The sequence below is a fragment of the Melanerpes formicivorus genome, unplaced genomic scaffold (assembly GCF_026170545.1).
Source record: "Melanerpes formicivorus ecotype bairdi unplaced genomic scaffold, bMelFor1.0.p_v2 SCAF_586, whole genome shotgun sequence".
Taxonomy (NCBI): domain Eukaryota; kingdom Metazoa; phylum Chordata; class Aves; order Piciformes; family Picidae; genus Melanerpes; species Melanerpes formicivorus.
Window position 1 is genome coordinate 13,537 of NW_027142938.1, and position 27,811 is coordinate 41,347.

Consider the following 27,811-nt stretch of genomic DNA (forward strand, 5'->3'; position numbering starts at 1 on the left):
CCTCCACAGCCTCCACCGTGTCCACAGAGGTCACCACCACCATGGAGGTCACTTCCATACCTTCCACCACCTTGGATGAGGCTTCCACAGCTCCCAGCACCTTCACAGAGGAGACCTTCCCAGCCTCCACCATTTCTACAGAGGTCACCAGCACCATGGAGGTCACCTCCATACCTTCCACCACCACCATGGAGGTCACTTCCATACCTTCCACCACCATGGATGAGGCCTCCACAGCCTCCACCAGCTCCATGGAGGTCACCTCCATACCTTCCAGCACCTCCTTGGATGAGACCTCCACTGCTCCCAGCACCTTCACAGAGGAGACCTTCTCAGCCTCCACCAGCACCATGGAGGTCACCCCCACAGCTCCCAGCACCTCCATGGAGGAGATCTCCACATCTCCAACCAGCTCCATGGAGGTCACCAGCACTGTGGAGGAGATCTTCACAGTCTCCAGCATCTCCACAGAGGCCACCAGCACCATGGAGGTCACCTCCATACCATCCAGCACCTTGGATGAGGCCTCCACAGCCTCCACCGGTTCCATGGATGTCACCTCCATACCTTCCAGCACCTCCTTGGATGAGACCTCCACAGCTCCCAGCACCTTCACAGAGGAGACCTTCCCAGCCTCCACCACCACCATGGAGGTCACCACCATGTCTTCCACCAGCTTCATGGAGGAGACCTCCACAGCTCCAGGCATCACCACAGAGGTCACCTCCATACCTTCCAGCACCTTGGATGAGGCCTCCACAGCCTCCACCAGCTCCATGGAGGTCACCTCCATACCATCCAGCACTGTGAATGAGGCCTCCACAGCCTCTATGGAGGTCACCTCTATACCATCCAGCACCTTGGATGAGGCCTCCACAGCCACCACCAGCTCCATGGAAGTCACCTCCATACCTTCCACCTCCATGGATGAGGCCTCCACAGCCTCCATGGAGGTCACCTCCATGCCTTCCAGCACCTCCTTGGATGAGGCTTCCACAGCTCCCAGCACCTTCACAGAGGAGACCTTCTCAGCCTCCACCAGCACCATGGAGGTCACCCCCACAGCTCCCAGCACCTCCATGGAGGAGATCTCCACATCTCCAACCAGCTCCATGGAGGTCACCAGCACTGTGGAGGAGACCTTCACAGCCTCCAGCATCTCCACAGAGGCCACCAGCACCATGGAGGTCACCTCCATACCATCCACCTCCATGGATGAGACCTCCACAGCTCCAACCAGCTCCATGGAGGTCACCAGCACAGCTCCAGGCTCCTCCACAGAGGTCACCAACACCATGGAGGTCACTTCCATGCCTTCCACCAGCTCCATGGAGGGGACCTCCACAGCTCCAACCAGCTCCACAGAGGAGACCTTCTCAGCCTCCACCACCTCTCCAGAGGTCACCAATACCATGGAGGTCACCTCCACAGGTCCTTCTAGCTCCACAGAGGAGACTTTCATAGCCTCCACCAGCTCCATGGAGGTCACCTCCATACCTTCCACCTCCATGGAGGAGACCTCTACAGCTCCAACCATCTCCACAGAGGAGAACTTCCCAGCCTCCCCCACCTCTCCAGAGGTCACCTCCATACCTTTCACCACCTCCACAGAGGAGACCTTCACAGCTCCAACCAGCTCCATGGAGGTCACCAGCAAAGCTCCAGGCCCCTCCACAGAGGTCACCAGCACGACCGATGAGGCCTCCACATCCTCCACAACCTCCATGGAGGTCACCTCCATTCCTTCCAGCACCTTAGATGAGGCCTCCACATCCTCCACAGCCTCCATGGAGGTCACCTCCATTCCTTCCAGCACCTTAGCTGAGGCCTCCACATCCTCCACAACCTCCATGGAGGTCACCTCCATTCCTTCCAGCACCTTAGATGAGGCCTCCACATCCTCCACAACCTCCATGGAGGTCACCTCCATACCTTCCAGCACCTCCTTGGATGAGGTTTCCACAGCCTCCACAGCCTCCACAGCCTCCACCACCACCATGGAGGTCACCTCCACAGCCTCCACCACCACCATGGAGGTCACCACCTCCAGCAGCCCACCCCCTCCTCCAGTCCTTCCTGCAGGTGAGTCCTTGCCTGGGCGTCTCCCGGCAGCCCCCTCCCCCCTGGGCAGCCTGCGGCCCTCGGCGGCGTCCTCCCTGTGGCCCTGGCTGACCTCCTGCCTTGGTGCCCTGCAGTTGAGTGCCTGAATGGAGGCACCCTCGTGGGCTCCAGCTGCCTCTGCACCAAGCTCTTCTATGGGGACCGCTGCCAGTACTCCGCCAGCACCATCACCACCACCATCCGTGAGTGCCTCCCCCAGGGACCTCCTCTGGGGCCTCCCCAGCATGGCCTCCTTGCAGCTCCTGACCTCCCCTGGCCACCACAGCCCCAGCTCTTGACCTCCAAGCAGCTGCTGACCTCCGCTGGCCACCACAACCCCAGGTCTTGACCTCCTTAGAGGTGCTGACCTCCCCTGGCCACCACAGCCCCAGGTCTTGACCTCCAAGGAGGTTCTGACCTCCCTTGGCCACCTGAACCCAACTCTGGACCACCTTGGGCCACCACATGTCCATATCTCGACCTCCTTGGAGGTTCTGACCTCCCTTGGCCACCACAACCCCATGTCTTGACCTCCTTAGAGGTTCTGACCTCCCTTGGCCACCACAGCCCCAGCTCTTGACTTCCAAGGAGGTTCTGACCTCCCTTTGCCACCTGAACCCAACTCTGGACCACCTTGGGCTGCCACATGTCCTTATCTTGACCTCCTTGGAGGTTCTGACCTCTCTTGGCCATCACAGCCCCAGGTCTTGGCCTCCCTGGAGGTCCTGACCACCCCTGTTGTCCTCCAGCTTCCTCAGGGATGCTGGTGGCCATCATGGAGCTGGAGGTGACCCTGACCAACTTCAACCTGACTGAGGAGCTCCAGGACCAGAGCTCAAAGGCCTTCCTGAGCTTTGAGGAACACTTCCAGAGGGAGGTGAGCAGGAGAAGGTTGGGAGATGCCTCCAGCATCTCATGGTGGGAGGAGAAGAAGGTTGAGGGGAGAAGAAGGTTGGGAGGAGGAGAAGGTTGGGAGGAGGAGAAGGTTGGGAGGAGGAGAAGGTTGGGAGGAGGAGAAGGTTGGGAGGAGGAGAAGGTTGGGAGGAGGAGAAGGTTGGGGGGAGGAGAAGGTTGGGGGGAGGAGAAGGTTGGGGGGAGGAGAAGGTTGGGGGGAGGAGAAGGTTGGGGGGAGAAGAAGGTGGGGGGGAGAAGAAGGTGGGGGGGAGAAGAAGGTGGGGGGGAGAAGAAGGTGGGGGGGAGAAGAAGGTGGGGGGGAGAAGAAGGTGGGGGGGAGAAGAAGGTGGGGGGGAGAAGAAGGTGGGGGGGAGAAGAAGGTGGGGGGGAGAAGGTTGGGAGGAGGAGAAGGTTGGGGGGAGAAGGTTGGGAGGAGGAGAAGGTTGGGGGGAGAAGGTTGGGAGGAGGAGAAGGTTGGGGGGAGAAGGTTGGGAGGGGGAGAAGGTTGGGAGGGGGAGAAGGTTGGGAGGGGGAGAAGGTTGGGGGGAGAAGGTTGGGGGGAGAAGGTTGGGGGGAGAAGGTTTGGGGGAGAAGGTTGGGAGGAGAAGGTTGGGAGGAGAAGGTTGGGAGGAGAAGGTTGGGAGGAGAAGGTTGGGAGGAGGAGAAGGTTGGGAGGGGGAGAAGGTTGGGAGGGGGAGAAGGTTGGGAGGGGGAGAAGGTTGGGAGGGGGAGAAGGTTGGGAGGAGAAGGTTGGGGGGAGAAGGTTGGGGGGAGAAGGTTGGGGGGAGAAGGTTGGGGGGAGAAGGTTGGGAGGGGAAGGTTGGGAGGAGGAGAAGGTTGGGAGGGGGAGAAGGTTGGGAGGGGGAGAAGGTTGGGAGGAGAAGGTTGGGGGAGAAGGTTGGGGGAGAATGTTGGGGGAGAATGTTGGGGGAAGAAGGTTGGGGGAAGAAGGTTGGGGGAAGAAGGTTGGGGGAGAAGGTTGGGGGGAGAAGGTTGGGAGGAGAAGGTTGGGAGGAGAAGGTTGGGGGAGAAGGTTGGGGGGAGAAGGTTGGGGGAGAAGGTTGGGGGGAGAAGGTTGGGGGAGAAGGTTGGGGGAGAAGGTTGGGGGGAGAAGGTTTGGGGGAGAAGGTTGGGAGGAGAAGGTTTGGGGGAGAAGGTTGGGAGGAGAAGGTTGGGAGGAGAAGGTTGGGGGGAGAAGGTTGGGGGGAGAAGGTTGGGGGGAGAAGGTTGGGAGGAGAAGGTTGGGGGAGAAGGTTGGGAGGTTCCTCCACCCCTTCCTGGCCAGCAGAAGGAGAGGAGGCCCTGGGGCCCAGGGCCACGTTGTCCTCTCCTGGGGTAGCTTCATGATCACCTTTTGGCTCTGCAGATCAAGGAGATCTATGGCAAGATCCCCAACTACCAAGGGGTGAAGATCATCAGCCTCAGGTGAAGGTCTTCTGTTGGTGGGCTTGGGTTGAGGGCCTCCTTGGTCCCCTCCCCAGAGGCCTGGTAGCCTCTTGGTGGACCTTGAGGTCTTCTGCTGCTTGGGTTTTGGGCTGAGGTCCTCCTTTGGTCCCTTCTCCAAGGCATGGCAGCCTGGTGGTGGACCATGAGGTCCTCTTCACCATAGCAGAGGAGGCGAACATCACGGCGGAGCTGGAGGAGATCAAGGTGGAGCTGGTGGAGGCCTTGAACCTGACCCTGCAGACCCAGGGCTTCTGTGTCTACAACACCTGTAGGTGACCTTCCACCACCACCACCTCCAGAGGTCCTTCTGGGTGGGATCTCTGATGGCTTCTCCCTCTCACCCCCCACAGCTGTCCTCTGCCTCAAGGAGACTCCCAGGGCCATCAACGCCACCACCAGCAGCTCCTTCGATGGTGAGCACCTCAGGAACCCTCCTGGCCGCCCCCAGGGGACCCCCAGGCCACCCCTAGCACCTTCTTGACCACCTCCATGACCACCTCCTTGTCCACCTTCTCCACCCCACCACCTCCTTGACCACCTCCATGACCACCTCCTTGACCACCATCTCCATCCTTGGCCACGTTCTCCATCCTTGATCACCTCCTTGACCACTCCACCCCCTCCTTGACCCTCTTCTCTACCCCCCCACCTCCTTGACTACCTCCTTAACCACATTCTCCATCCTTGACCACCATCCTCACCCCACCACCTCCTTGACCACCTTCTCCGTCCCACCACCTCCATGACCACCTCCTACCACTTTCTCCATCCTTGACCACCTCCTTGTCCACCTTCTCCACCATACCACCTCCTTGACCACCTCCATGACCACCATCCTCACCCCACCACCTCTTTGACCACCTCCTTGAACATCTTCTCCATACCACCACCTCCTTGACCACCTCCTTATCACCTCCTCTATCCTTGACCACCTCCTTGACCACCATCCCCACCCCACCACCTCCTTGACCACTTTCTCCATCCTTGACCACCTTCTCCACCCCACTACCTCCTTGACCACCTCCTTGACCACCATCCCCACCCCACCACCTCCTTGAACACCTCCTTGACCACCATCCCCACCCCACCACCTCCATGACGACCTCCATGACTACCATCCTCACCCCACCACCTCTTTGACCACCTCCTTGAACATCTTCTCCATCCCACCACCTCCTTGACCACCTCCTTAACCACTCCTCAACCACCTCCTCTATCCTTGACTACCTCCTTAACCACCATCCCCACCCCTAGCACCTCCTTGACCACTTTCTCCATCCTTGACCACCTTCTCCATCCTTGACCACCTTCTCCACCCCACCACCTCCTTGTCCACCATCTCCATCCTTGACCAGCTCCTTGACCACCTTCTTGACCATTTTCTCCATCCTTGACCACCTCCTTGACCACCTCCTTGACCACCACCTTCTCCCCCCTCAGTGGTGTGCCAGCAGCGGGTCCCCCTGCCCTACAGGGACTTCTACTTCGCCCTGGCCACCGAGGGCCTCATCCAATGTGCCACCTCCTGCACCCCCAACCTCAACACCACCCTGGACTGCAACCGTGGCCAGTGCCGTGTCACCAGGGATGGTCCTCAGTGCTTGTGAGTAACCCTGGGGACACCTGGGGGACACCTGGGGGACATCAGCACCAGCCTGGCCTGGGCTGCTGGAGGGCTCCATGGGCATGGGGTTGGGAGGAGAGGGTTGGGAGGAGGAGGCTGGGAGGAAGAGAGGGTTGTGGGGAGAGGGTTGGGAGGAGAAGGTTGAGAGGAGGAGGCTGGGAGGAGGAGAGGGTTGTGGGGAGAGGGTTGGGAGGAGATGAGGGTTCTGGGGAGAGGGTTGGGAGGAGGAAAAGGCTGTGGGGAGAGGGTTGGGAGGAGGAGGTTGGGAGGAGAGGGTTGTGAGGAGGAGAAGGTTGGGAGGGGAGGGTTGGGAGGAGGAGAAGGTTGGGAGGAGGAGAAGGCTGTGGGGAGAGGGTTGGGAGGAGGAGGAGGCTGTGGGGAGAGGGTTGGGAGGAGGAGGCTGTGGAGAGAAGGTTGGGAGGAGAAGGAGGTTGTGGAGAGAGGGTTGGGAGGAGGAGGAGGCTGTGGAGAGAGGGTTGGGAGGAGGAGGCTGTGGGGAGAGGGTTGGGAGGAGGAGGAGGCTGTGGGGAGAGGGTTGGGAGGAGGAGGCTGTGGGGAGAGGGTTGGGAGGAGGAGGCTGTGGGGAGAGGGTTGGGAGGAGGAGGAGGCTGTGGAGAGAGGGTTGGGAGGAGGAGGCTGTGGGGAGAGGGTTGGGAGGGTGACCTTGGCCGCCTCCTGTCCGCAGCTGCTGGGAGGAGAACCTCTACTGGTACTCAGGGGAGCACTGCTCAGGCCCCATCAGCAAGGTGGCCATGGGGCTGGGGCTGGTGGCCACCATCTTCCTCCTCACCTCCCTGCTCCTCGCCCTGCTGCTGGCCAGGGACCGCTGCAGGAGGAACAGGTAAGCAGAACCCAGGGGGAGACCACCTTGGGGAGACCACCTTGGGGGGGACCTCCTGGAGGATCTCCTGGGGAGGAACATCCTGGGGAGGAACATCCTGGGGGAGACCACCTGGGGGATGTCCTAGGAAGGAATGACCTGGGGGGACCACCTGGGGGGTGTCCTGGGGAGGAACATCCTGGTGAGACCACCTGGGGAATGTCCTGGGGGGGAATGTCCTGGGGAGACCACCTGGGGGATGTCCTGGGGGGGAATGTCCTGGGGAGACCACCTGGGGGATGTCCTGGGGGGGAATGTCCTGGGGAGATCACCTGGGGGATGTCCTGGGGAGGAACATCCTGGGGAGACCACCTGGGGGGTGTCCTAGGAAGGAATGACCTGGGGGGACCACCTGAGGGGGGGACCACCTGAGGGGTGTCCTGGGGAGGAACGTGCTGGGGAGACCACCTGGGGGATGTCCTGGGGAGGAACACTCTGGGGAGACCACCTGGGGGATGTCCTGGGGAGGAACACTCTGGGGAGACCACCTGGGGGATGTCCTGGGGAGGAATGTCTTGGGGAGACCACCTGGGGAATGTCCTGGGGAGGAACACTCTGGGGAGGCCACCTGGGGAATGTCCTGGGGGGAGGAATGCCCTGGGGAGACCACCTGGGGGATGTCCTGGGGAGGAATGTCCTGGGGAGACCACCTGGGGGGTGTCCTGGGAGGGACCACCTGGAGGGACCACCTTGGGTATCACCTGGGGAGGAGCACCCTGGGGAGACCATCTGGGGAGGAACATCCTGGGGGCACCTCCTGGAGGATCACCTGGGGGAGACCTCCTGGGGGATCTCCTCCCCATCTCTTCCCCCATCCCTCCACCATCTCCTCACATTCTCCTCCCCACCCCTGACCCCTCCTGTGTTGTCCTCTCCTCCCTCTCCCCCGCAGAGCCTCCCAGCTGCTGGCTGATGACCGCTGGTATGAGGAGGACTTTGTCCCCCAGACCTGGACCTCCCCTTGGGGCTTCCTCTACAGCAACCAGGCCACCACCAGCCCCCCCCTAGGTGGCCACCGACCTCCTGCTGCCCCCAGCACCCCAACCAGCTCCTGGAGAAGACCTGTGGGGCCTCCAACCACCACCTCCCAGCACCAGCCTGGGGGTGGGGGGGGGCAGAGGACCTTCTCCCCTTCCTTGGAGCTGGTGGACATCTCCACCCAGGTGAGGTCCTGCCTCCTCCTGGGGCATCCTGAACCCCTGGGAGGTGCCACCAGCACCATCTGAACCCCTGGGAGGTGTCACCTGCACCATCTGAACCCCGGGAGGTGCCACCTGCACCATCTGAACTCCTGGGAGACCTCCAAGCCCCTCTCACCTTCTCCCTTCTCCTCCTTCTCCCATCCCAGATGAGGACCTCCAGGCCACAGCTGGCAACCAGGCACTGAGCCTCCAGCAGGGACATCCTGGGGGCCACAGAGGGAACCTCCAGGAGACATCTGCAGCCTCAAGCTAACCTCAAGTCAACCTCAACCCAAAGGTTCTTCTCCCTCAAGGGAAGACCAAACTCAACGTCAGCTCAATCTCAACCTTAACTCAACCTCAGCTCAACCTCAACTCAACTTCAACTCAACCTCAACCTCAACTCAGCTCAACCTCAGCTCAACCTCAACCCAACCTCAACCCAAGAGGTCTCCTCGCAGCAGAGGAGGCCCAGGAGCCGCTGGTGTGGCCAGGCCGTGGCACGCAGGCCGTGCCCAAGGCTGGAGGAGATGCTTGGAGGTCCTCAACCCAGCCCCAAGCCAACCCCAACCCCAAGTCCTTTATTTATTTGCCTGCTGAGACCTGAGGAGGTCCCAACCCCAGCCCAGCAGCTCCAGTTAGAGCCTCTCCCAGTTAGGGACCCTCCCAGCTCAGCCTCTTCCCAGTTTCCCTTAATAAATTATTTGTTGTTTACTGGTTGGACTGGAAAGCAACAGCCCCAAGGGACTGGGAGGGAGTGGGGGGGACTGGGGCAGGGGCTGGGAGGGGGCTGGGAGGGGACTGGAAGGGACTGGAGGGTAGTGGGAGTGACTGGGAGGGGAGTGGGAGGGACTGGGAGGGACTGGGGGGGGGGGGCAGGGAGGGACTGGGTAGTTCTTCAACCACATCTCCATCACCAACCCCCTGAGCTCCAACCCTCTGAGAACCCTCTCCAGGTGAGAATAGAATAGAATAGAATAGAATAGAATAGAATAGAATAGAATAGAATAGAATAGAATAGAATAGAATAGAATAGACCAGACCAGGTTGGAAGAGACCTCAAAGATCACCCAGTCCAACCTCTCCCCCAGCACCATCTGATCAACTCAACCATGGCACCAAGCACCTCACCCAGTCTCCTCCTAAACACCTCCAGGGCTGGGGACTCCACCACCTCCCTGGGCAGCACATCCCCAGGGCCAATCTCTCTTTCTCTGAAGAATTTCTTCCTCACCTCCAGCCTGAGCCTCCCCTGGCACAGCCTCAGACTGTGTCCTCTTGTTCTGGTGCTGGCTGCCTGGGAGAAGAGACCAACCCCCACCTGGCTACAGCCTCCCTTCAGGTAGTTGTAGAGAGCAAGAAGGTCTCCTCTGAGCCTCCTCTTCTCCAGGCTAAGCAACCCCAGCTCCCTCAGCCTCTCCTCACAGGGCTGTGCTCCAGACCCCTCCCCAGCTTTGTTGCCCTTCTCTGGACACCTTCCAGCAGCTCAACCTCTTTCCTGACCTGAGGAGCCCAGAGCTGGACACAGGACTCAAGGTGTGGCCTGAGCAGTGCTGAGCACAGGGCAGGATGAGCTCCCTGCTCCTGCTGGCCACACTCTTCCTGATGCAGGCCAGGATGCCCTTGGCCCTCCTGGCTGCCTGGGCACATTGTTGGCTCATGTTCAGCCTACCATCAACCAGTACCCCCCAGGTCCTTCTCTGTTTGGCAGCTCTCAGCCACTCTGCCCCCAGCCTGTAGCACTGCCTGGGGTTGCTGTGGCCAATGTGCAGCACCTGGCACTTGGATGTGTTCAATCTCCTGCCCTTGGCCTCTGCCCATCTGCCCAGCCTGTCGAGGTCTCTCTGCAGAGCCTCTCTACCCTCCAGCAGATCAACTCCTGCCCCCAGCTTGCTGTCATCTGCTAATGTACTGCTGGTGGACTCAAGGCCCTCCTCCAGATCATCAATGGAGATGTTAAAGAGCACAGTATTCAAGGACCACCTCCTCTGTGCCCAGGAGCTCTGTATACCAACAAAGAGACAAGCAGGAAAGACTGCTAGGAGACCTGCCTGGGTGAGCAAGGAGCTGCTGGACATACTGTCACTCCAAAGGAAGCTCTCCAGGCAGTGGAGGGCAGGACAGCTAGAACAGGGGGGAGATAAGGAAGCTGCCCAGGTAGCAAGAGACCTGGTCAGGAAAGCCACAGCAGAGTTTGAACTGAATCCAGCCAGGGAGGTTAAAGGGGACACTAAGAACTTCCACAGGTATGTGAATGGCAAGAAGCAGCCTAGGGAAGGTGTGGGCCCCCTCAGGAAGGAAACTGGTGACATGGTCACAAGTGAGGAGGAACAGGCTGAGTGACTCAATGACTTCTTTACCTCAGGCTTCCCTGCCAGGGCCTTCAGCCACACTCCTGGGGTCATGGAAGACAATGGCAGGGACAGGGAGGAAGCACTGCCCATGGTAAGTGAGGATCAGGTTGGTGATCACCTGAGGAGCCTGAAAGTGTTCAAGTCCATGGGACCCCACGGGCTACACCCAGGGGTGTCACAGTCTCACAGTCTCAGAGGGCTGGAGCACCTCTCCTGTGAGGACAGACTGAAGGAGTTGGGGCTGTTCAGTCTGCAGAAGAGAAGGCTCTGAGGTGACCTCATTGTGGCCTTCCAGGATCTGAAGGGGGCTACAGGAAGGCTGGGGAGGGACTGCTGAGGATCTCAAGCAGTGATAGGACTAGGGGGAATGGAATGAAGCTGGAGGTGGGGAGATTCAAGCTGGATGTGAGGAGGAAGTTCTTCCCCATGAGAGTGGTGAGGCCCTGGAATGGGTTGTGCAGGGAGGTGGTTGGGGCCCTGTCCCTGGAGGTGTTTAAGCCCAGGCTGGATGAGGCTCTGGCCAGGCTGATCTAGTGTGGGGTGTCCCTGTCCATGGCAGAGGGGTTGGAACTAGATGATCTTTGCGGTCTCCTCCAACCCTGACTGACACTGTGACACTATGATACTATGATTCCCTTCCTGCTGGGGCAGCCTGCAGAGCCTGGATGCTCATGTTCAGCTCCCTTTCACATTCCCCTCCTGCTGGGGCATCCTGGAGAGCCTGGATGCTCAAGTTCAGCTCCCTTTCACATTCCCCTCCTGCTGGGGCAGCCTGCAGGGCCTGGATGCTCAAGTTCAGCTCCCTTTCACATTTCCTTCCTGCTAGGACAGCCTGCAGAGCCTGGATGCTCAAGTTCAGCTCCCTTTCACATTCCCTTCCTGCTAAGTCCATCAGCCTCTCCCTTCAGTCCAGCCACCAGGTGAAGCAGGGAGTTGAGCTGCTCACACCTAGCGCAGGAGCTGTCTCCGCCGCCCTCCGTTCCAGGTGCCAGGCTCCAGCCCTCCCTGCAGCCAGGTCTCTGCCCTCCTGCCTGCTTCCGTCGGCCCCCAGGCCGGGTCGACACCGCTCCCTGGCAGGCAGCTTTGCTGCGAGGCGCAGCCATCCCTGTCCCTCCGGGGGGCTCTGCAGTGCGCCGCGGCCGGGGTCACCACCCGGAGCGGGCAGGGGAGGCGGCGGCAGGGCAGCACCAAGCTCTCCGCTGGAGGCCGCCGGGGTCCTGCCGCTCCCCAAAGCCCGCAAAGGAGACTAAAGCCAGAGCGCAACGGCCAAGCCCCTGGGGCAGGAGTGCCGGCCCCGAGGCAGCGCCCCAGCCAAATGCTGCATCACCAGCCCCCTCAGCTCCAGCCCCCTCAGCTCCAGCCCCTTCAGCTCCAGCCCCCTCAGCTCCAGCCCCTTCAGCTCCATCCCCCTCAGCTCCAGCCCCCTCAGCTCCAGCCCCTTCAGCTCCAGCCCCCTCAGCTCCATCCCCCTCAGCTCCAGCCCCTTCAGCTCCAGCCCCCTCAGCTCCAGCCCCTTCAGCTCCAGCCCCCTCAGCTCCAGCCCCTTCAGCTCCAGCCCCTTCAGCTCCAGCCCCCTCAGCTCCATCCCCCTCAGCTCCAGCCCCCTCAGCTCCAGTCCCCTCAGCTCCAGCCCCCTCAGCTCCAGCCCCTTCAGCTCCAGGCCCCTCAGCTCCAGCCCCCTCAGCTCCAGCCCCTTCAGCTCCAGCCCCCTTCAGCTCCAGCCCCCTCAGCTCCAGCCCCCTTCAGCTCCAGCCCCCTCAGCTCCAGGCCCCTCAGCTCCAGGCCCTTCAGCTCCAGCCCTCTCCAGGTGTCCATCACCAACCCCCTCAGCTCCAGCCCCTTCAGCTCCAGCCCCCTCAGCTCCAGCCCTCTCCAGGTGTCCATCTCCAACCCCCTGAGCTCCAACCCTCTCCAGGTGTCCATCTCCAACCCCCTGAGCTCCAACCCTCTCCAGGTGTCCATCTCCAACCCCCTGAGCTCCAACCCTCTCCAGGTGTCCATCTCCAACCCCCTGAGCTCCAACCCTCTCCAGGTGTCCATCTCCAACCCTCTGAGCTCCAATCCTCTCCAGGTTTCCATCACCAACCCTCTGAACTCCAACCATCTGACCTCCAACCCTCTGAACTCCAACTCTCTCCAAGTGTCCATCACCAACCCCCTGACCTCCAACCCCCTGACCTCCAACCCCCTGACCTCCAACCCCCTGACCTCCAACCCTCTCCAGGTGTCCATCTCCAACCCTCTGACCTCCAAACCTCTGAGCTCCAACCTTCTCCAGGTGTCCATCTCCAACCCTCTGACCTCCAACCCCCTGACCTCCAACCCTCTCCAGGTGTCCATCTCCAACCCTCTGACCTCCAAACCTCTGACCTCCAACCCTCTCCAGGTGTCCATCTCCAACCCTCTGACCTCCAGCCCTCTGAGCTCCAACCTTCTCCAGGTGTCCATCACCAACCCCCTGAGCTCCAACCCTCTCCCAGGCCTCCACCTCCCAACCCTCTGAGGTCCACCCTGGCCACCTCTGCCTCTAATCTTATCAGGGTGTCTGGAGAACCTCCTGGTCCCTCCCTTCTCCTGGTCTTCGGGGTTGGCTCAGGGGATGTGGTGGAAGCCTCCTGGACCTTCTCACACCCTTGGGCCACCAGATAAAGGTGACTCAGCATCCAGCACTGGGTGACCTCAGTAATGGCCCAACCCTTCTTCTTGGTGACTTGGTGAGGACCAACCACCCTAAAAGCTCCACCAGCAGCTCCTCCAGCCCAGTCCCTCAAGCTGCTGCTGATGAAGATGAATCTCAGCTCCTTCCTCCTCATCTTCTTCTGCTTCAGCCCCATGGAGGTTCTGGCAGGTAAGAGGAGGCCAAGGTGGAGAGGTCTCCATCCTGCTGCATCCCTCCTTGGCCTTCCTTCTTCTACTTCCTGGGGTTGGCTTTATTGGGCTCCTTCTGGGCTTGGAGGTGCCCTGGGAGGTCAGCTGGAGATCACTGAAGGTCCTCTGTGGGTTGGAGGCCACTGAGGGTCCCCTGCTGGCTCTGAAGGGGCTGAGGGTCCTCAGCTGGCTGAGAAGGGGCTGAGGGTCCCCTGCTGGCTGAGAAGGGGCTGAGGGTCCTCAGCTGGCCCAGAAGGGGCTGAGGGTCCTCAGCTGGCCCAGAAGGGGCTGAGGGTCCCCTGCTGGCTCAGAAGGGGCTGAGGGTCCTCAGCTGTCTCTGAAGGGGCTGAGGGTCCCCTGCTGGCCCAGAAGGGGCTGAGGGTCCTCTGTTGGCCCAGAAGGGGCTGAGGGTCCCCTGCTGGCCCAGAAGGGGCTGAGGGTCCTCTGTTGGCCCAGAAGGGGCTGAGGGTCCCCTGCTGGCTGAGAAGGGGCTGAGGGTCCCCAGCTGTCTCTGAAGGGGCTGAGAGTCCTCAGCTGGCTGAGAAGGGGCTGAGGGTCCCCTGCTGGCCCAGAAGGGGCTGAGGGTCCTCAGCTGTCTCTGAAGGGGCTGAGGGTCCCCTGCTGGCTGAGAAGGTGCTGAGGGTCCTCAGCTGTCTCTGAAGGGGCTGAGGGTCCCCTGCTGGCTCAGAAGGTGCTGAGGGTCCTCAGCTGTCTCTGAAGGGGCTGAGGGTCCTCAGCTGTCTCTGAAGGGGCTGAGGGTCCTCAGCTGGCTGAGAAGGGGCTGAGGGTCCTCTGCTGGCTGAGAAGGGGCTGAGGGTCCTCAGCTGTCTCTGAAGGGGCTGAGGGTCACCTGCTGGCCCAGAAGGGGCTGAGGGTCCCCTGCTGGCTCAGAAGGTGCTGAGGGTCCTCAGCTGTCTCTGAAGGGGCTGAGGGTCCTCAGCTGGCTGAGAAGGGGCTGAGGGTCCTCAGCTGGCTGAGAAGGGGCTGAGGGTCCCCTGCTGGCTGAGAAGGGGCTGAGGGTCCTCAGCTGTCTCTGAAGGGGCTGAGGGTCCCCTGCTGGCTGAGAAGGGGCTGAGGGTCCCCTGCTGGCTCAGAAGGGGCTGAGGGTCCTCAGCTGTCTCTGAAGGGGCTGAGGGTCCCCTGATGGCTGAGAAGGGGCTGAGGGTCCCCTGCTGGCTCAGAAGGGGCTGAGGGTCCCCAGCTGTCTCTGAAGGGGCTGAGGGTCCCCTGATGGCTGAGAAGGGGCTGAGGGTCCCCAGCTGGCTGAGAAGGGGCTGAGGGTCCCCTGCTGGCTGAGAAGGGGCTGAGGGTCCTCAGCTGTCTCTGAAGGGGCTGAGGGTCCTCAGCTGGCTGAGAAGGGGCTGAGGGTCCCCTGCTGGCTGAGAAGGGGCTGAGGGTCCCCAGCTGTCTCTGAAGGGGCTGAGGGTCCCCTGCTGGCTGAGAAGGGGCTGAGGGTCCTCAGCTGTCTCTGAAGGGGCTGAGGGTCCCCTGCTGGCTGAGAAGGGGCTGAGGGTCCTCAGCTGGCTCAGAAGGGGCTGAGGGTCCCCTGCTGGCTGAGAAGGGGCTGAGGGTCCCCAGCTGGCTCAGAAGGTGCTGAGGGTCCCCTGCTGTCTCTGAAGCGGCTGAGGGTCCCCAGCTGGCTCAGAAGATGCTGAGTGTCCTGAGCTGCTGCCCCAGGCTGGGTTGGGTTCTGCTGACTCAGCCCCAGGCTTGGCTCAGCCCTTGTTGACCTGAGGAGGTTCCCAGCTGCCAACTCCCTGCCTGGACCTCACCTTGGAGTCCACCCTCTGGCAGCTCTTCCCCTCCCCCCCATGCCACCCCCATGCCAACCTCTGCTTCCCTCCCTCAGCCTCCTGCCAGAACGGTGGCACCGTCGTGGGCACCTCCTGCCTCTGCCCTCCGGGCTTCCTGGGAGCCCTGTGCCAGCGCTGGGACCCTGCCAGCTCCTGTCAGAACGGTGGCACCGCCGTGGGCACCTCCTGCCTCTGTTCCCCGGGCTTCCTGGGAGCCCTGTGCGAGCGCTGGGACCCTGCCAGCTCCTGCCAGAACGGAGGCAGCCCCTTTGGCACCTCCTGCGTGTGCCCCCCGGGCACCCGGGGGGAGCTGTGCCAGTACCGGGAGCCGCCCCACTCCTGCCTGCAGGGTGGCACCCTGGGGGCCCTGGGCTGCCTCTGCCCCCCGGGCACCTGGGGCCCTCGCTGCGAGTGCCACAGCTCTGCCCTGCCCACCCCGGGCACCGCCCTGGGCACCACCGTGGGCACCACCCTGGGCACCACCAGGGGGAGCAACACCGAGGCCATGGAAGGCACTGCTGTGGGCACCACCCCGGGCACCACCGTGGGCACCACCGTGGGCACCACCAGGGGGAGCAATGCCGAGGCCATGGAAGGCACCACCGTGGGCACCACCAGGGCCATGGAGAACTCCACCAAGACCATGGAGGACACCACCAGAGCCATGGAGAACTCCACCAGGGCCATGGAGGACACCACCTGGGCCACGGAGGTCACCACCAGGGCTATGGAGAACTCCACCTGGGTCATGGAGAACTCCACCAGGGCCATGGAGGACACCACCAGGGCTATGGAGAACTCCACCAGAGCTATGGAGGTCACCACCAGGGCCATGGAGGACACCACCTGGGCCATAGAGGACACCACCAGGGCCATGGAGGACACCACCTGGGTCATGGACAACTCCACCAGGTCCATGGACAACTCCACCAGGGCTATGGAAGAGACCACCAGGGCCATGGAGGACACCACCAGAGCTATGGAGGTCACCACCAGGGCCATGGAAGACACCACCAGGGCCATGGACAACTCCACCAGGGCCGTGGAGGACACCACCAGAGCTATGGAGGTCACCACCAGGGCCATGGAAGACACCACCAGGGCCATGGACAACTCCACCAGGGCCATGGAGGACACCACCAGGGCCATGGAGGACACCACCAGGGCCATGGACAACTCCACCAGGGCCATGGAGGACACCACCTGGGCCATGGACAACTCCACCAGGGCCATGGAGAACTCCACCAGGGCCATGGAGGACACCACCAGGGCCATGGAGAACTCCACCAGGGCCATGGAGGACTCCACCTGGGCCATGGAGGACTCCACCAGGGCCATGGAGGACTCCACCTGGGCCATGGACAACTCCACCAGGGCCATGGAGGACACCACCTGGGCCATGGAGGACACCACCAGAGCTATGGAGAACTCCACCTGGGCCATGGAGGACACCACCAGAGCTATGGAGATCTCCACCAGGACCATGGAGGCCACCACCAGGGCTATGGAGGCCACCACCAGGACCATGGAAGACACCACCTGGGCCATAGAGGACACCACCTGGCTCATGGACAACTCCACCAGTGCCTCGGTGCCAACCTTCTGCCTCTTCCTTCCACACGGCTCCAGCCCTCCTGCCAGTGAGTGCCCAGGGGAGACCTCCAGGAGCGAGGGGATGGAGGAGGGATTGAGAAGGAGGAGGGATGGAGAGGGAGACGATGGAGGGAGCGAGGAGGGATGGAGAAGGAGGTGATGGAGAGGAAGGAGGAATGGAGAAGGAGAAGGGAAGGAAAGGGAGGAGGGAGAGAGAGGGAGATGATGGAAGGAGGGAGGAAGGATGGAAAAGGAGAAAGGAGGGAGAGGGAGGAGGGAGGAATAGAGAGGAGGGATGGAGAGGGAAGAGGGATGGAGCTGGGTGGATGGCGCTGGTTGGAGCTGGTTGGGTGGAGCTGGGTGGAGCCTACTTGGCCCCTCCCTGAGCACCCTCCTTAAACCCTTCCTCCCTCCCTTCTTCCTCCCTCCCTCCCTCCCTCCCTTCTTCCTCCCTCCCTTCTTCCTTCCTCCCTCCCTTCTTCCTTCCTCCCTCCCTTCTTCCTCCCTCCCTCCCTTCTTCCTCCCTCCCTCCCTTCTTCCTCCCTCCCTCCCTCCCTCCCTCCCTTCTTCCTCCCTCCCTCCCTTCTTCCTCCCTCCCTTCTTCCTCCCTTCCTTCTTCCTCCCTCCCTTCTCCCTCCCTCCCTTCTTCCTCCCTCCCTCCCTTCTTCCTCCCTTCCTTCTTCCTCCCTTCCTTCTTCCTCCCTTCCTTCTTCCTCCCTTCCTTCTTCCTCCCTCCCTTCTTCCTCCCTCCCTTCTTCCTCCCTCCCTTCTTCCTCCCTCCATTCTTCCTCCCTCCCTCCTTCCTCCCTCCCTCCTCCCTCCCTTCCTTCTTCCTCCCTTCCTTCTTCCTCCCTCCCTCCCTTCTTCCTCCCTTCCTTCTTCCTCCCTCCCTCCCTTCTTCCTCCCTCCCTTCTTCCTCCCTCCCTTCTTCCTCCCTCCCTCTCCTCCTCTCCCTTCCTTCCTCCCTCTCTCCTCTTCTCTCCTTCCCTCCCTCTCTCCTTCCTCCCTCCCTCCCTCTCCCCCCTCCCCAGTCCCCTGCCTCAATGGGGGGGTTGCCAACCTGAGCCACTGCCTCTGCCCCCCTGGCTTCTCCGGTGCCAGCTGCCAGCTCTGGGACCCCTCCAGGGCCTGCCAGAACGGTGGCACCGCCGTGGGCACCTCCTGCCTCTGCCCCCCCGGCTGGGCAGGGCCTGCCTGTGCCAGCTGGGACCCTGCCAGCGCCTGCCAGAACGGTGGCACCGCCGTGGGCACCTCCTGCCTCTGCCCCCCGGGCTGGGCAGGGCAGCGCTGCCAGCTACAGGCCACCACCGCCCCCGGCACCGCCCCTGGCATCACCCCTGGCCTCATCACCCCTGGCACCACCTCTGGCCACATCACGCCTGGCACTGGCACCACCACCACCCCTGGCACCTCCTCTGGCATCAGCACCTCTGGCACTGGCACCACCCCCCACCCCTGGCACCACCACCCCTGGCACCACCACCCTTGGCACCACCATCCCCCCAGGTAGGTGGCTCCGCAGTACCCAGCTGATGCCAGCGGCTCCCCAGCCCCCCCTCAGGTGCTCCAGGCCCTCCCCCGAGGGCGGCACCCAGCCGGCAGGAGAGCCGCAGGCAGGCGGGCGTCGGGGGCTCGGGGGCTGGGGGGCTCGGGGGCTGGGGGGCGGTGCCAGGGGTGCCCTCAGCATCCCCTGGGCTCCTTCCCTCCCTCTTCCCCCCCGCAGCTCCCCTGCCTCAACGGGGGGCAGTGGACAGGGCTGGGCTGCCGCTGCCCTCCCAACCTGGAGGGAGACCTCTGCCAGTTCGCGGCGGCCACCATCAACATCAGCGCCGGTGAGAGACCCCCGGCCGCCCCCAGCCCCGCCCCGGGACCCACCCCAGCCCTCCGCCACGCCCACCCCCGGCCCTGCCCCACCCCCCCACGAGACCACCCCCCACCCCAGCCCCAACCCCAGCCCACCCCCAGCCCTGCCCCCACCCCCACCCCCGAGACCACCCCCACCTAAACCCTAACTCCAGACCACCCCCAGCCCTGCCCCACCCCCACCCAAGACCACCCCCCACCCCAGCCCTAACTCCAGACCACCCCCAGCCCTGCCCCCACCCCCACCCGAGACCACCCCCACCCCACCCCCAACCCCAGACCGCCCCCACCCGAGACCCACCCCAGCCCTCCACCATGCCTCCCCCAACCCCAGACCACCCCAGGCCTGCCCCACCCCCCACCTCAGCCCTAACCCCAGACCACCCCCAGCCCTGCACCAACCCCACCCCGAGCCCCAGCCCCACCTCCATCCCACCACACCCCCCAGCCCTGCCCCACCCCCATCCCGAGACCACCCCCACCCCAGCCCTCCCCTGTGCCCACCCCTAACCCCAGACCACCCCCAGCCCCAGCCCTCCCCCACCCTGAGCCCACACCCCCAGGCCTCCACACCCACCCCTGACCCTCCAATCCCCAACCCTTGGCCTCCAACCCCCCAACCCTTGACCCTCAACCCAACCCTTGACCCTCCAACCCCCAATCCTTGGCCTCCAACCCCCAACCCTTGACCCTCCCACCCCCAACCCTTGACCCTCCAACCCCCAGCCCTTGACCCTCCAACCCAACCCATGACCCTCCAACCCCCAACCCCTGACCTCCAACCCCCAACCCCTGACCTCCAACCCCCAACCCCTGACCTCCAAACCCCCAACCCATGACCCTCCAACCCCCAACCCTTGGCCTCCACCCCTAACCCCTGACCTCCAACCCCCAACCCTTGACCCTCCAACCCCCAACCCCTTGACCCTCCAACCCCCAACCCTTGGCCTCCAACCCCCAACCCCTTGACCCTCCAACCCAAACCCTTGACCCTCCACCCCCAACTCTTGGCCTCCACCCTCAACCCTTGGCAACCACCCCCCAACCCCTGACCCCTCCAACCCAACCCCTGACCCTCCAACCCCCAACCCTTGACCCTCCAACCCCAACCCTTGACCCTCCACCCCCAACTCTTGGCCTCCACCCTCAACCCTTGGCAACCACCCCCAACCCCTGACCCTCCAACCCCCAACCCTTGACCCTCCAACCCCCAACCCTTGACCCTCCACCCTCAACCCTTGGCCTCCACCCTCAACCCTTGGCAACCACCCCCAACCCCTGACCCTCCAACCCCAGCCCCTGGCCCTCCAACCCCCAACCCTTGACCCTCCAACCCCCAGCCCTTGGCCTCCACCCCAACCCTTGACCCTCCAACCCCCAGCCCTTGGCCTCCACCTCCAACCCTTGACCTCCAACCCCCAACCCTTGGCCTCCAACCCCCAACCCTTGGCCTCCAACCCCCAACCCTTGACCCTCCAACCCCCAGCCCTTGACCCTCCAACCCCCAACCCTTGGCCTCCACCTCCAACCCTTGACCCTCCAACCCTCAACCCTTGACCCTCCAACCCTCAACCCTTGGCCTCCAACCCTCAACCCTTGGCCTCCACCCTCAACCCTTGGCCTCCACCCTCAACCCTTGGCAACCACCCCCAACCCCTGACCCTCCAATCCCCAACCCCTGACCCTCCAATCCCCAACCCCTGACCCTCCAATCCCCAAACCTTGGCCTCCACCCCCAACCCTTGACCCTCCACCCCCCAACCCTTGACCCTCCACCCCCCAACCCTTGACCCTCCACCTTCCAACCCTTGACCCTCACCCCCAACCCTTGCTCCTCCCATGCCCCCCCTTGGCCTCCCCCAGCTCTGGGCTCCTCTGTGCCCTTCCTGCTCCGCATCACCAACCCTCGGTTCTCGGAGGCCCTCCGGGAGCCTTCCTCCGCCGCCCACAGAAGCTTCCTGCAGGACTTCAGCCGCAGGGTGAGGACTTCCTCCCCCCCCCAAGGGCCTCAGGAGGTCCCCTCCCCCCCTCCCCCACCCCCAAACCCTCCCTCAGCCCCAGCCCCGGGGGTGACCTCTCTGTGGGTGGCTGCAGATGGACGAGGTCTACAGCAACGTCTCCGGGTACCGAGGCCCCCAAAGTGCTGAACCTCAGGTGGGGGCAGGGGCTGGGGCTGGGGGCTGGGGAGGGAAGGGGAGGGGAGGGGGGAACTCTGGGAGGGGCTGAGGAACCTCCAGGGGGGGCTGAGGAACCCCCAGAGGGGGCTGCAGACCCCTTGGGTTGGGCTGAGGACCCCTTGGGCTGGGCTGAGGACCCCTTGGACTGGGTTGAGGAGCCCCAAGGCTGGGCTGAGGAAGCCCAAGGCTGGGCTGGGCTGAGGACCCCTTGGGCTGGGCTGAGGACCCCTTGGGCTGGACTGAGGACCCCTTGGGCTGGGCTGGGCTGAGGACCCCCTGGGCTGGGCTGGGCTGAGGACTGGGCCCAGGAGGCCTCGGGGGGTGCTGAGCACCCCCTGCCGGGGCCTGGCCAGCAGGGGCAGTGTGCTGGTCAGCTACAGAGTGCTGCTGCAGCCCTTGGCTGCAGCCCCAGGCTCAGCCCTGCCGGACCCCCGGGTCTGGCAGCTCCTGGAGGCCAGCAGGGCCGCGGCTCAGCCCCGGTGGCTGCGGCCGGCAGCCAGGTAGGAGCTCAGCACCCCCGGGCCCGGGGCGGGGCTGTGCCCCTGGTGGCTCCTGGGGGAGCTCTCCTGGCTCCTGCTGCTGCCCCCTAGGAGGACTCTGCCTCAGCACTGCCTCCCCCAGGCCTCCCAGGGACACCGGGGCCCAGCTCAATGCCACCGGTGAGGCCACTGGGGGGACAGCACTGGGGGGAGGTCAACGGGGGGGGGGGAGGTCACCATGGGTGGGAGGTCACCTGGAGGTCCCACTGGGCGGGGAGGTCAGCGCGGGGTCTGGCTGGGCGGGGCGGTGCTGGTGTGCGCACGGTGGGCAGGGCGGGGTGAGGCTGAGGCGGGGCACTGCTGGCAGGGTGGCAGTGGGTGGGGCGGGGCAGGGCGGGGCAGTGCCGGTGGGGTGGCAGTGGGCGGGGCCAGGCGGGGGCCGAGTGGGGGCTGAGGCAGGGCAGTGGCAATGGGCTTGTGGTGGGTGGGGCAGGGTGGGGGCTGAGGCAGGGTGCTGCTGGGCGGGGGTGGCGGTGGGTGGGGCAGGGTGGGGCTGAGGTGGGGTGGTGGTGGGTGGGGGGGCTGGGCAGGGCAGGGCGGGGCTGAGGCAGGGCGGTGCCAGCAGGGTGGCGGTGGGTGGGGCAGGGTGGGGCTGAGGTGGGGTGGTGGGTGGGTGGAGCTGGGCGGGGCAGGGGTGGGGCTGAGGCAGGGCGGTGGCCAGTGGAGTGATGGTGGGCAGGGCAGGGCTGAGGCAGGGCGGTGCCAGTGGGGTGATGGTGGGCAGGGCTGAGGCGGGGCGGGGGCCAGCGGGGGTGGCAGTGGGTGGGGCAGGGCAGTGCAGGGCGAGGCGGGTGCTGGTGGGGTGGCAGTGGGCGGGGCAGGGCGGGGATGAGGCGGGGCGGTGCCGGTGGGATGGCGGTGGGCTGGGCAGTGCTGGTGAGGTGGCAGTGGGTGGGGCCGGGTGGGGCAGGGCAGGGCTGAGGCGGGGCAGTGCCAGCGGGGGTCCCGGTGGGTGGGGCAGGGCGGGGCAGGGTGGGGCTGATGCGGGGCGGTGCCTTGCAGAGCTGTGTCACCGCTTGGCCCCTGCTGGCTTCGGGGACTTCTACTTCCCGGTGGGAGCTGGCAGCAGCCTCCTGTGCGCCACCCGCTGCAGCCCCAACCTCCCCCAGAGCCTCCACTGCCAGGGAGGCCTCTGCAAGGTCACCAGGGAAGGACCTCGCTGCTTGTGAGTGGCCTCCACACACCCCTGGCCTCCACCCCCCAACCCCTGGCCTCCACCCCACCCTTTAGCCTCCAATCCCAACCCCTGGCCTCCAATCCCAACCCCTTGGCCTCCACCCCACCCTTTAGCCTCCAATCCCAACCCCTGCCCTCCAATCCCAGCCCTTGGCCCTCAACTCCACCCCTAGGCCTCCAATCCCAAACCCTATCCTCCACCCCCACCCCCTGGCCTCCAACCCCAACCCCTGGCCTCCACCCCAACCCTTGGCCCTCAACTCCACCCCTTGGCCTCCATGCCACCCCTTGGCCTCCAATCCTAAACCCTGGCCTCCACCCCCACCCTTTAGCCTCCACCCCCACCCTTTAGACTCCACCCCCACCCCCTGGCCTCCATCCCCACCCCCATGGCCTCCACCCCTACCCCTCGGCCTCCACCCCCAAACCTTAATCTCCAGGGGAGGTTCTCAGGAGGCCCTGGGGGAGGTGTGGGCTGCCTGAGGACCCTTCCCCCCCTACCCCCTCCCCAGCTGCCCAGCCCTGCCCTGGGCCCTGACTGGGGGAGAGCTCTGCCAGAGGCACATCAGCCAGCTGGGGCTGGGCCTGGGTGTGGGGCTGGGCCTGGGCTTGCCCTTGCTCCTCCTCCTCCTCATCCTCTGCCTGCTCCTCACCAACTGCCTGCCCAGGAGCAAGCAGCAGGCAGCAGGACCCAGGTGAGAAGGTTGGGGGAGGGCCATGGGGGAGCTCCAGGGGGGCTTGGGGACCACCAGGGGTTGGGGTCCCCCCATAGAGCCCCCCCTGGAGCTCCTCCCTCTCCTGCCCCACACAGGGAGGACCTTGTGGGGCTCAGCCCCAGAGCCTCTGGCATCTACCACGTCAATGGCCCAGGGTCTGCAGCCCACCAAGGTGAGAAAAGCTCCTGCTGGGGGTCACAAAGCTCCTTCAGAGGGTCAAGGTTGGGGTCCTGGAGATCAAGGTTGGGGTCTGGAGATCAAGGTTGGGTCTGGAGGTCAAAGTTGGGTCTGGAGGTCGAGGTTGGGGCCTGGAGGTTGAGGTTGGGGTCTGGAGGTTGAGGTTGGGGTCCTGGAGGTCGAGGTTGGGGCCTGGAGGTCGAGGTTGGGGTCTGGAGGTCGAGGTTGGGTCTGGAGGTCGAGCTTGGGTCTGGAGGTTGAGGTTGGGGCCTGGAGGTCAGGGTTGGGGCCTAGAGGTCAAGGTTGGGGTCTGGAGATCAAGGTTGGGGTCCTGGAGGTCAGGGTTGGGGTCTGGAGGTCAAGGTTGGGGTCTGGAGGTCAAGGTTGGGTCCTGGAGGTCAAGGGTGGAGGTTCTGAGGACCACAGCTGGGGGTCCTGTGGGTGACAAGTGGCTGAGGGTCTGCAGGTGAGAAGATCTCCTGCTGGGGGTCCCAAGGCTCCTCCCCCCTCACCAGGACCTCTCCACCTTCATCTTCCTCCTCTTTCCCCTCCTCCTCCTCCTCCTCCCAGCTGCCCATGGCTCCTACAGGCCCAGGATGGAGCTGGCAGCTCCTCAGCCCCCCAGCAGCACCCCAGGTAGGGCCTGGGCTGGGGGTGGCCCTTGGGACCCCCTTGGGCTGGGGACAAGCAGCAGCTCTGGGACCACCCTCTGGGGTGGGAGGGGGGGAAGGACCCCTGGGGTGGGCCTGGGGGACAGCTGGGGTGGGCCTGGGGGACCCCTGGGGTGGGATTGGGGGACCCCTGGGGTGGGTTGGGAGGGGTTGAGGACCACCTGGGATGTCCTTGAGGAGCCTCTGGGATGGGTGAAGAACATCTGGGGTGGGTTGGGAGGGGAGGAGAACATCTGGGATGGGCTTGAGGGACCCTTGGGATGGGTTGGGATGGGTTGAGGAACATCTGGGGTGGGTTGGGGTGGGAGGACAACATCTGGGATGGCTTTGAGGAGCCTCTGGGATGAGTGAAGAACATCTGGGGTGGGTTGAGAGGGGTGAGGAACATCTGGGATGGGTTTGAGGAGCCTCTGGCATGGGTTGAGGAACAACTGGGATAGGTTGAGGAAGCCTTGGGATGGGTTTGAGGAACATCTGGGATGGGATTGAGAGGGATGAAGAACATCTGGAATGGGTTGGGATGGGCTTGAGGAACATCTGGGATGAGTGGAGAACATCTGGAATGGCTTTGAGGAGCCTCTGGGATGGGTTGAGAGGGATGAAGAACATCTGGGATGGGTTTGAGAAACATCTGGGATGGGTTTGAGGACCATCTGGAATGGGTTGGGATGGGTTGAGGAACATCTGGAGTGGGTTGGATGGCTTGGGGAACATCTGGGATGTCTTTGAGGAGCCTCTAGGATGGGTGAAGAACATCTGGGATGGGTTGGGATGGGTTGAGGAACATCTGGGAGAGGTGGAGAACATCTGGAATGTCTTTGAGGAGCCTCTGGGATGGGTTGAGGAACATCTGGGATGGGTTGAGAGGGATAAAGAACATCTGGGATGGGTTTGAGGAGCCTCTGGGATGGGTGAAGAACATCTGGGATGGGTTGAGAGGGATGAAGAACATCTGGGATGGGTTTGAGGAACATCTGGAATGGCTTTGAGGAGCCTCTGGGATGGGTTGAGAGGGATGAGGAACATCTGGCATGGGTTTGGGGAGCCCCATGCTGGGCCCAGGACCTCCAAGCTCTTCTCCTGCTCCCCTCAGGCCCTGGCAGAAGGCTCAGCCTCCCTCTGACCAACCCCCAAGGAGCTGCTGGGGGAAGGAGGTCAACCACCAAGGACCTCAGAAGCTGCAGGAGAAGACTGGGAGGGGGTGGGGGAGGGGAGAGTGGCTCCAGGGAGGGCTCCTGGGTGGCTCCTGGAGCTTCCCCACCTGGCCCAGAAGTTGTCCTCTGCTGCTGGTGGGAATTAGATTTGTTCAGCTCCAAGGCTTGGACCTCTTGGAGATGTGAAGCTGGGCCTGGGGGCCTGGAGGTCAAGGATGGGGTCTGGAGGGTCAAGGTTGGGTCTGGAGGTCAAGGTTGGGCCTGGAGGTCAAGTATGGAGCCTGGAGGTCAAGGTTAGGTCTGGAGGTCAAGGTTAGGTCTGGAGGTCAAGGTTGGGGTCCTGGAGGTCAAGGTTGGGGTCTGGAGGTCAAGGTTGGGGTCTGGAGGTCAAGGTTGGGTCTGGAGGTCAAGGTTGGGGTCTGGAGGGTCAAGGATGGGGTCTGGAGGTCAAGGTTGGACCTGGAGGTCAAGTATGGAGCCTGGAGGTCAAGGTTAGGTCTGGAGGTCAAGGTTGGGGTCCTGGAGGTCAAGGTTGGGGTCTGGAGGTCAAGGTTGAGGGTCTGGAGGTCAAGGTTGGGGTCCTGGAGGTCAAGGTTGGGGTCTGGAGGTCAAGGTTGAGGGTCTGGAGGTCAAGGTTGGGGTCTGGAGGTCAAGGTTGGGGTCCTGGAGGTCAAGGTTGGGTCTGGAGGTCAAGATTAGGTCTGGAGGTCAAGGTTGGGTTCTGGAGGTCAAGGTTGGGGTCTGGAGGTCAAGGTTGGGATCTGGAGGTCAAGGATGGGTCTGGAGGTCAAGGTTGGGATCTGGAGGTCAAGGTTGGGGTCCTGGAGGTCAAGGTTGGGATCTGGAGGTCAAGGATGGGGTCCTGGAGGTCAAGGTTGGGATCTGGAGGTCAAGGTTGGGTCCTGAGGACCACCCTTGAGGTCCTGAGGCCCCCTTGGAGCCACCACAGCTTGAGCAGGACCCAGCCCAGGCCTGGAGCTCTTCCTCCTCCTCCTCCTCCTCCTGCTGCTGTTTGCCCAGGGCAGGGCTCAGGAGGCCTCAGCCTCATCCGCAGGAACCCCAAGGGAGCTCTGAGGACCTTCCCTGCCCCACCCAACCCCCCCCAGTGCCATCCCCTGGCACCCAACCCCCCCCAGTGCCATCCCCTGGCACCCAACCCCCCCCAGCGCCAGCCCCTGGCACCCAACCCCCCCAGCGCCATCCCCTGGCACCCAACCCCCCCAGCCCCAGCCCCTGGCACCCAACCCCCCCAGTGCCATCCCCTGGCACCCAACCCCCCCCAGTGCCACCCCCTGGCACCCAGCCCCCCCAGTGCCAGCCCCTGGCACCCAACCCCCCCAGTGCCATCCCCTGGCACCCAACCCCCCCCAGTGCCATCCCCTGGCACCCAACCCCCCCAGTGCCAGCCCCTGGCACCCAACCCCCCCAGTGCCAGCCCCTGGCACCCAACCCCTGTTTGCTTTCTGGGCTGGCACCGAAAGGGGCAGGGAGGGAGGGAGGGAGGGGAGGAGGGGGGAAGGAGGGAGGGGAAAGGGGGGGTAAGGAGGAGGGGGGAGTGGGGACAGAGGTGAGGGAGAAGGTGGGGGAGAAGGGAAGGAGGGGGAGGGAGTGGGGGGGAGGGTAGAAATGGCGGGGAGGGGTGAGGAGGGGTCAGAAGAGAGGAGGGGGGAAAGATGGGGGGAGGGGTGGGGAAGGGGGGAGGGAGGGGAGGGAGGGGGAGAGGAGCAATGGGGGGGTCGGGGGTCGGGGTGAGGAGGGGCTGGGGGAAAGAGGAAGGGGAGGGGGGAGAGGTGAGAAAGGAGGGGGGGAGGGGGGCAAGATGGGGGAGGAGGGGGAGGGGAGGAGGGGGAGGGGAGGAGGGGGAGGGGGCAGGGTAGAAATAGGGGGGCAAGGGGGGAGGGGAGAGAGGGAGAGGGGGAGGGAGTAGGGGTGGAGGAGGTGGGGGATAGGAGAAAGAGGAGGGGGAGGGGAGGGGAGGAGGGGGAGAGGGGAGAGCAGAGGAGGGTGTTGGGGAGAGGGAGAGAGGGGAGAAGGGGGAGGGGGCTGGGGAGGGGGGAAGGAAGGGGAGGGGGGCAGGGTAGAAATGGGGGGGGAAGGAGGGAGGGGAGAGGGGGGAGAGGGGGAGAGAATAGGGGTGGAGGGAGTGGGGGAGAGGAGAAAGAGGAGGGGGAGGGGGAGGTGTGAGGGGGGGTGGGGGAGGGGGAGCCAGGAGGTGGATAAGGGGAAGGGGGGAGGGGGGAGGGAGGAATGGGGCAGTGGGGAAGGAGGGGGGAGGAGAGAGGGAGTGGGGAAGGGGGGGAGGTATAGGTGGGGGAGGGGGGAGGGGAGAAAGAGGGGGGAGGGAGAAAGGGGGTGAGAAGGAGGGGGGAGGGGGAAAGAAGAGGGAGGGGGGAGAGGGGAGAAGGCTGTGGGGAGGGGGGGAGAGAGGCAGGGGAGGGGGGAGGGGCAAGGGGGGAGGGTCAGCGCTGGGGGCAAGGAGGCCTGGAGGCTGGCAGGCAGGGGGCAGCAGGGGCAGGGCTGGAGCTGGGGCTCAGCCTGGGGCCCTTGGGAAGGTGGCACTGAAGGGGGGGGCACAAGGCTGGCACCTCCAGGACAGCTCCTGGTG

At 63.9% G+C, this 27,811-nt stretch overlaps 1 protein-coding gene and 1 long non-coding RNA gene across 2 annotated transcripts; both read left to right on the forward strand.

Annotated features, from left to right (window-relative positions):
* The first annotated feature begins 1,195 nt into the window (after positions 1–1,195).
* On the forward strand, positions 1,196–8,809 carry LOC137460397 (mucin-17-like). The gene is made up of 10 exons (XM_068170770.1): positions 1,196–2,082; positions 2,196–2,303; positions 2,850–2,977; positions 4,361–4,419; positions 4,560–4,708; positions 4,791–4,853; positions 5,881–6,043; positions 6,750–6,905; positions 7,837–8,107; positions 8,293–8,809. The coding sequence occupies exons 1-10, from the start codon at positions 1,212–1,214 to the stop codon at positions 8,329–8,331; spliced, it is 2,007 nt and encodes a 668-aa protein (XP_068026871.1). The 5' UTR covers positions 1,196–1,211; the 3' UTR covers positions 8,332–8,809.
* Positions 8,810–21,345: 12,536 nt separating this feature from the next.
* On the forward strand, positions 21,346–23,343 carry LOC137460398 (uncharacterized). Its single transcript, XR_010992828.1, has 4 exons — positions 21,346–21,432; positions 22,315–22,477; positions 23,001–23,183; positions 23,300–23,343. It is a non-coding gene; the product is annotated as an uncharacterized lncRNA (long non-coding RNA).
* Positions 23,344–27,811: the final 4,468 nt, after the last annotated feature.

What these genes read in the sequence shown, in the direction of transcription:
- LOC137460397 (XM_068170770.1), top strand. Translation starts at nt 1,212, where the DNA reads ATGGATGAGACCTCCACAGCTCCAACCAGCTCCATGGAGGTCACCAGC. An exon ending in CACCATCACCACCACCATCC is followed by an intron (nt 2,304 to 2,849) that starts GTGAGTGCCTCC and finishes GTTGTCCTCCAG; the next exon opens with CTTCCTCAGGGATGCTGGTG. An exon ending in GACCGCTGCAGGAGGAACAG is followed by an intron (nt 6,906 to 7,836) that starts GTAAGCAGAACC and finishes TCTCCCCCGCAG; the next exon opens with AGCCTCCCAGCTGCTGGCTG.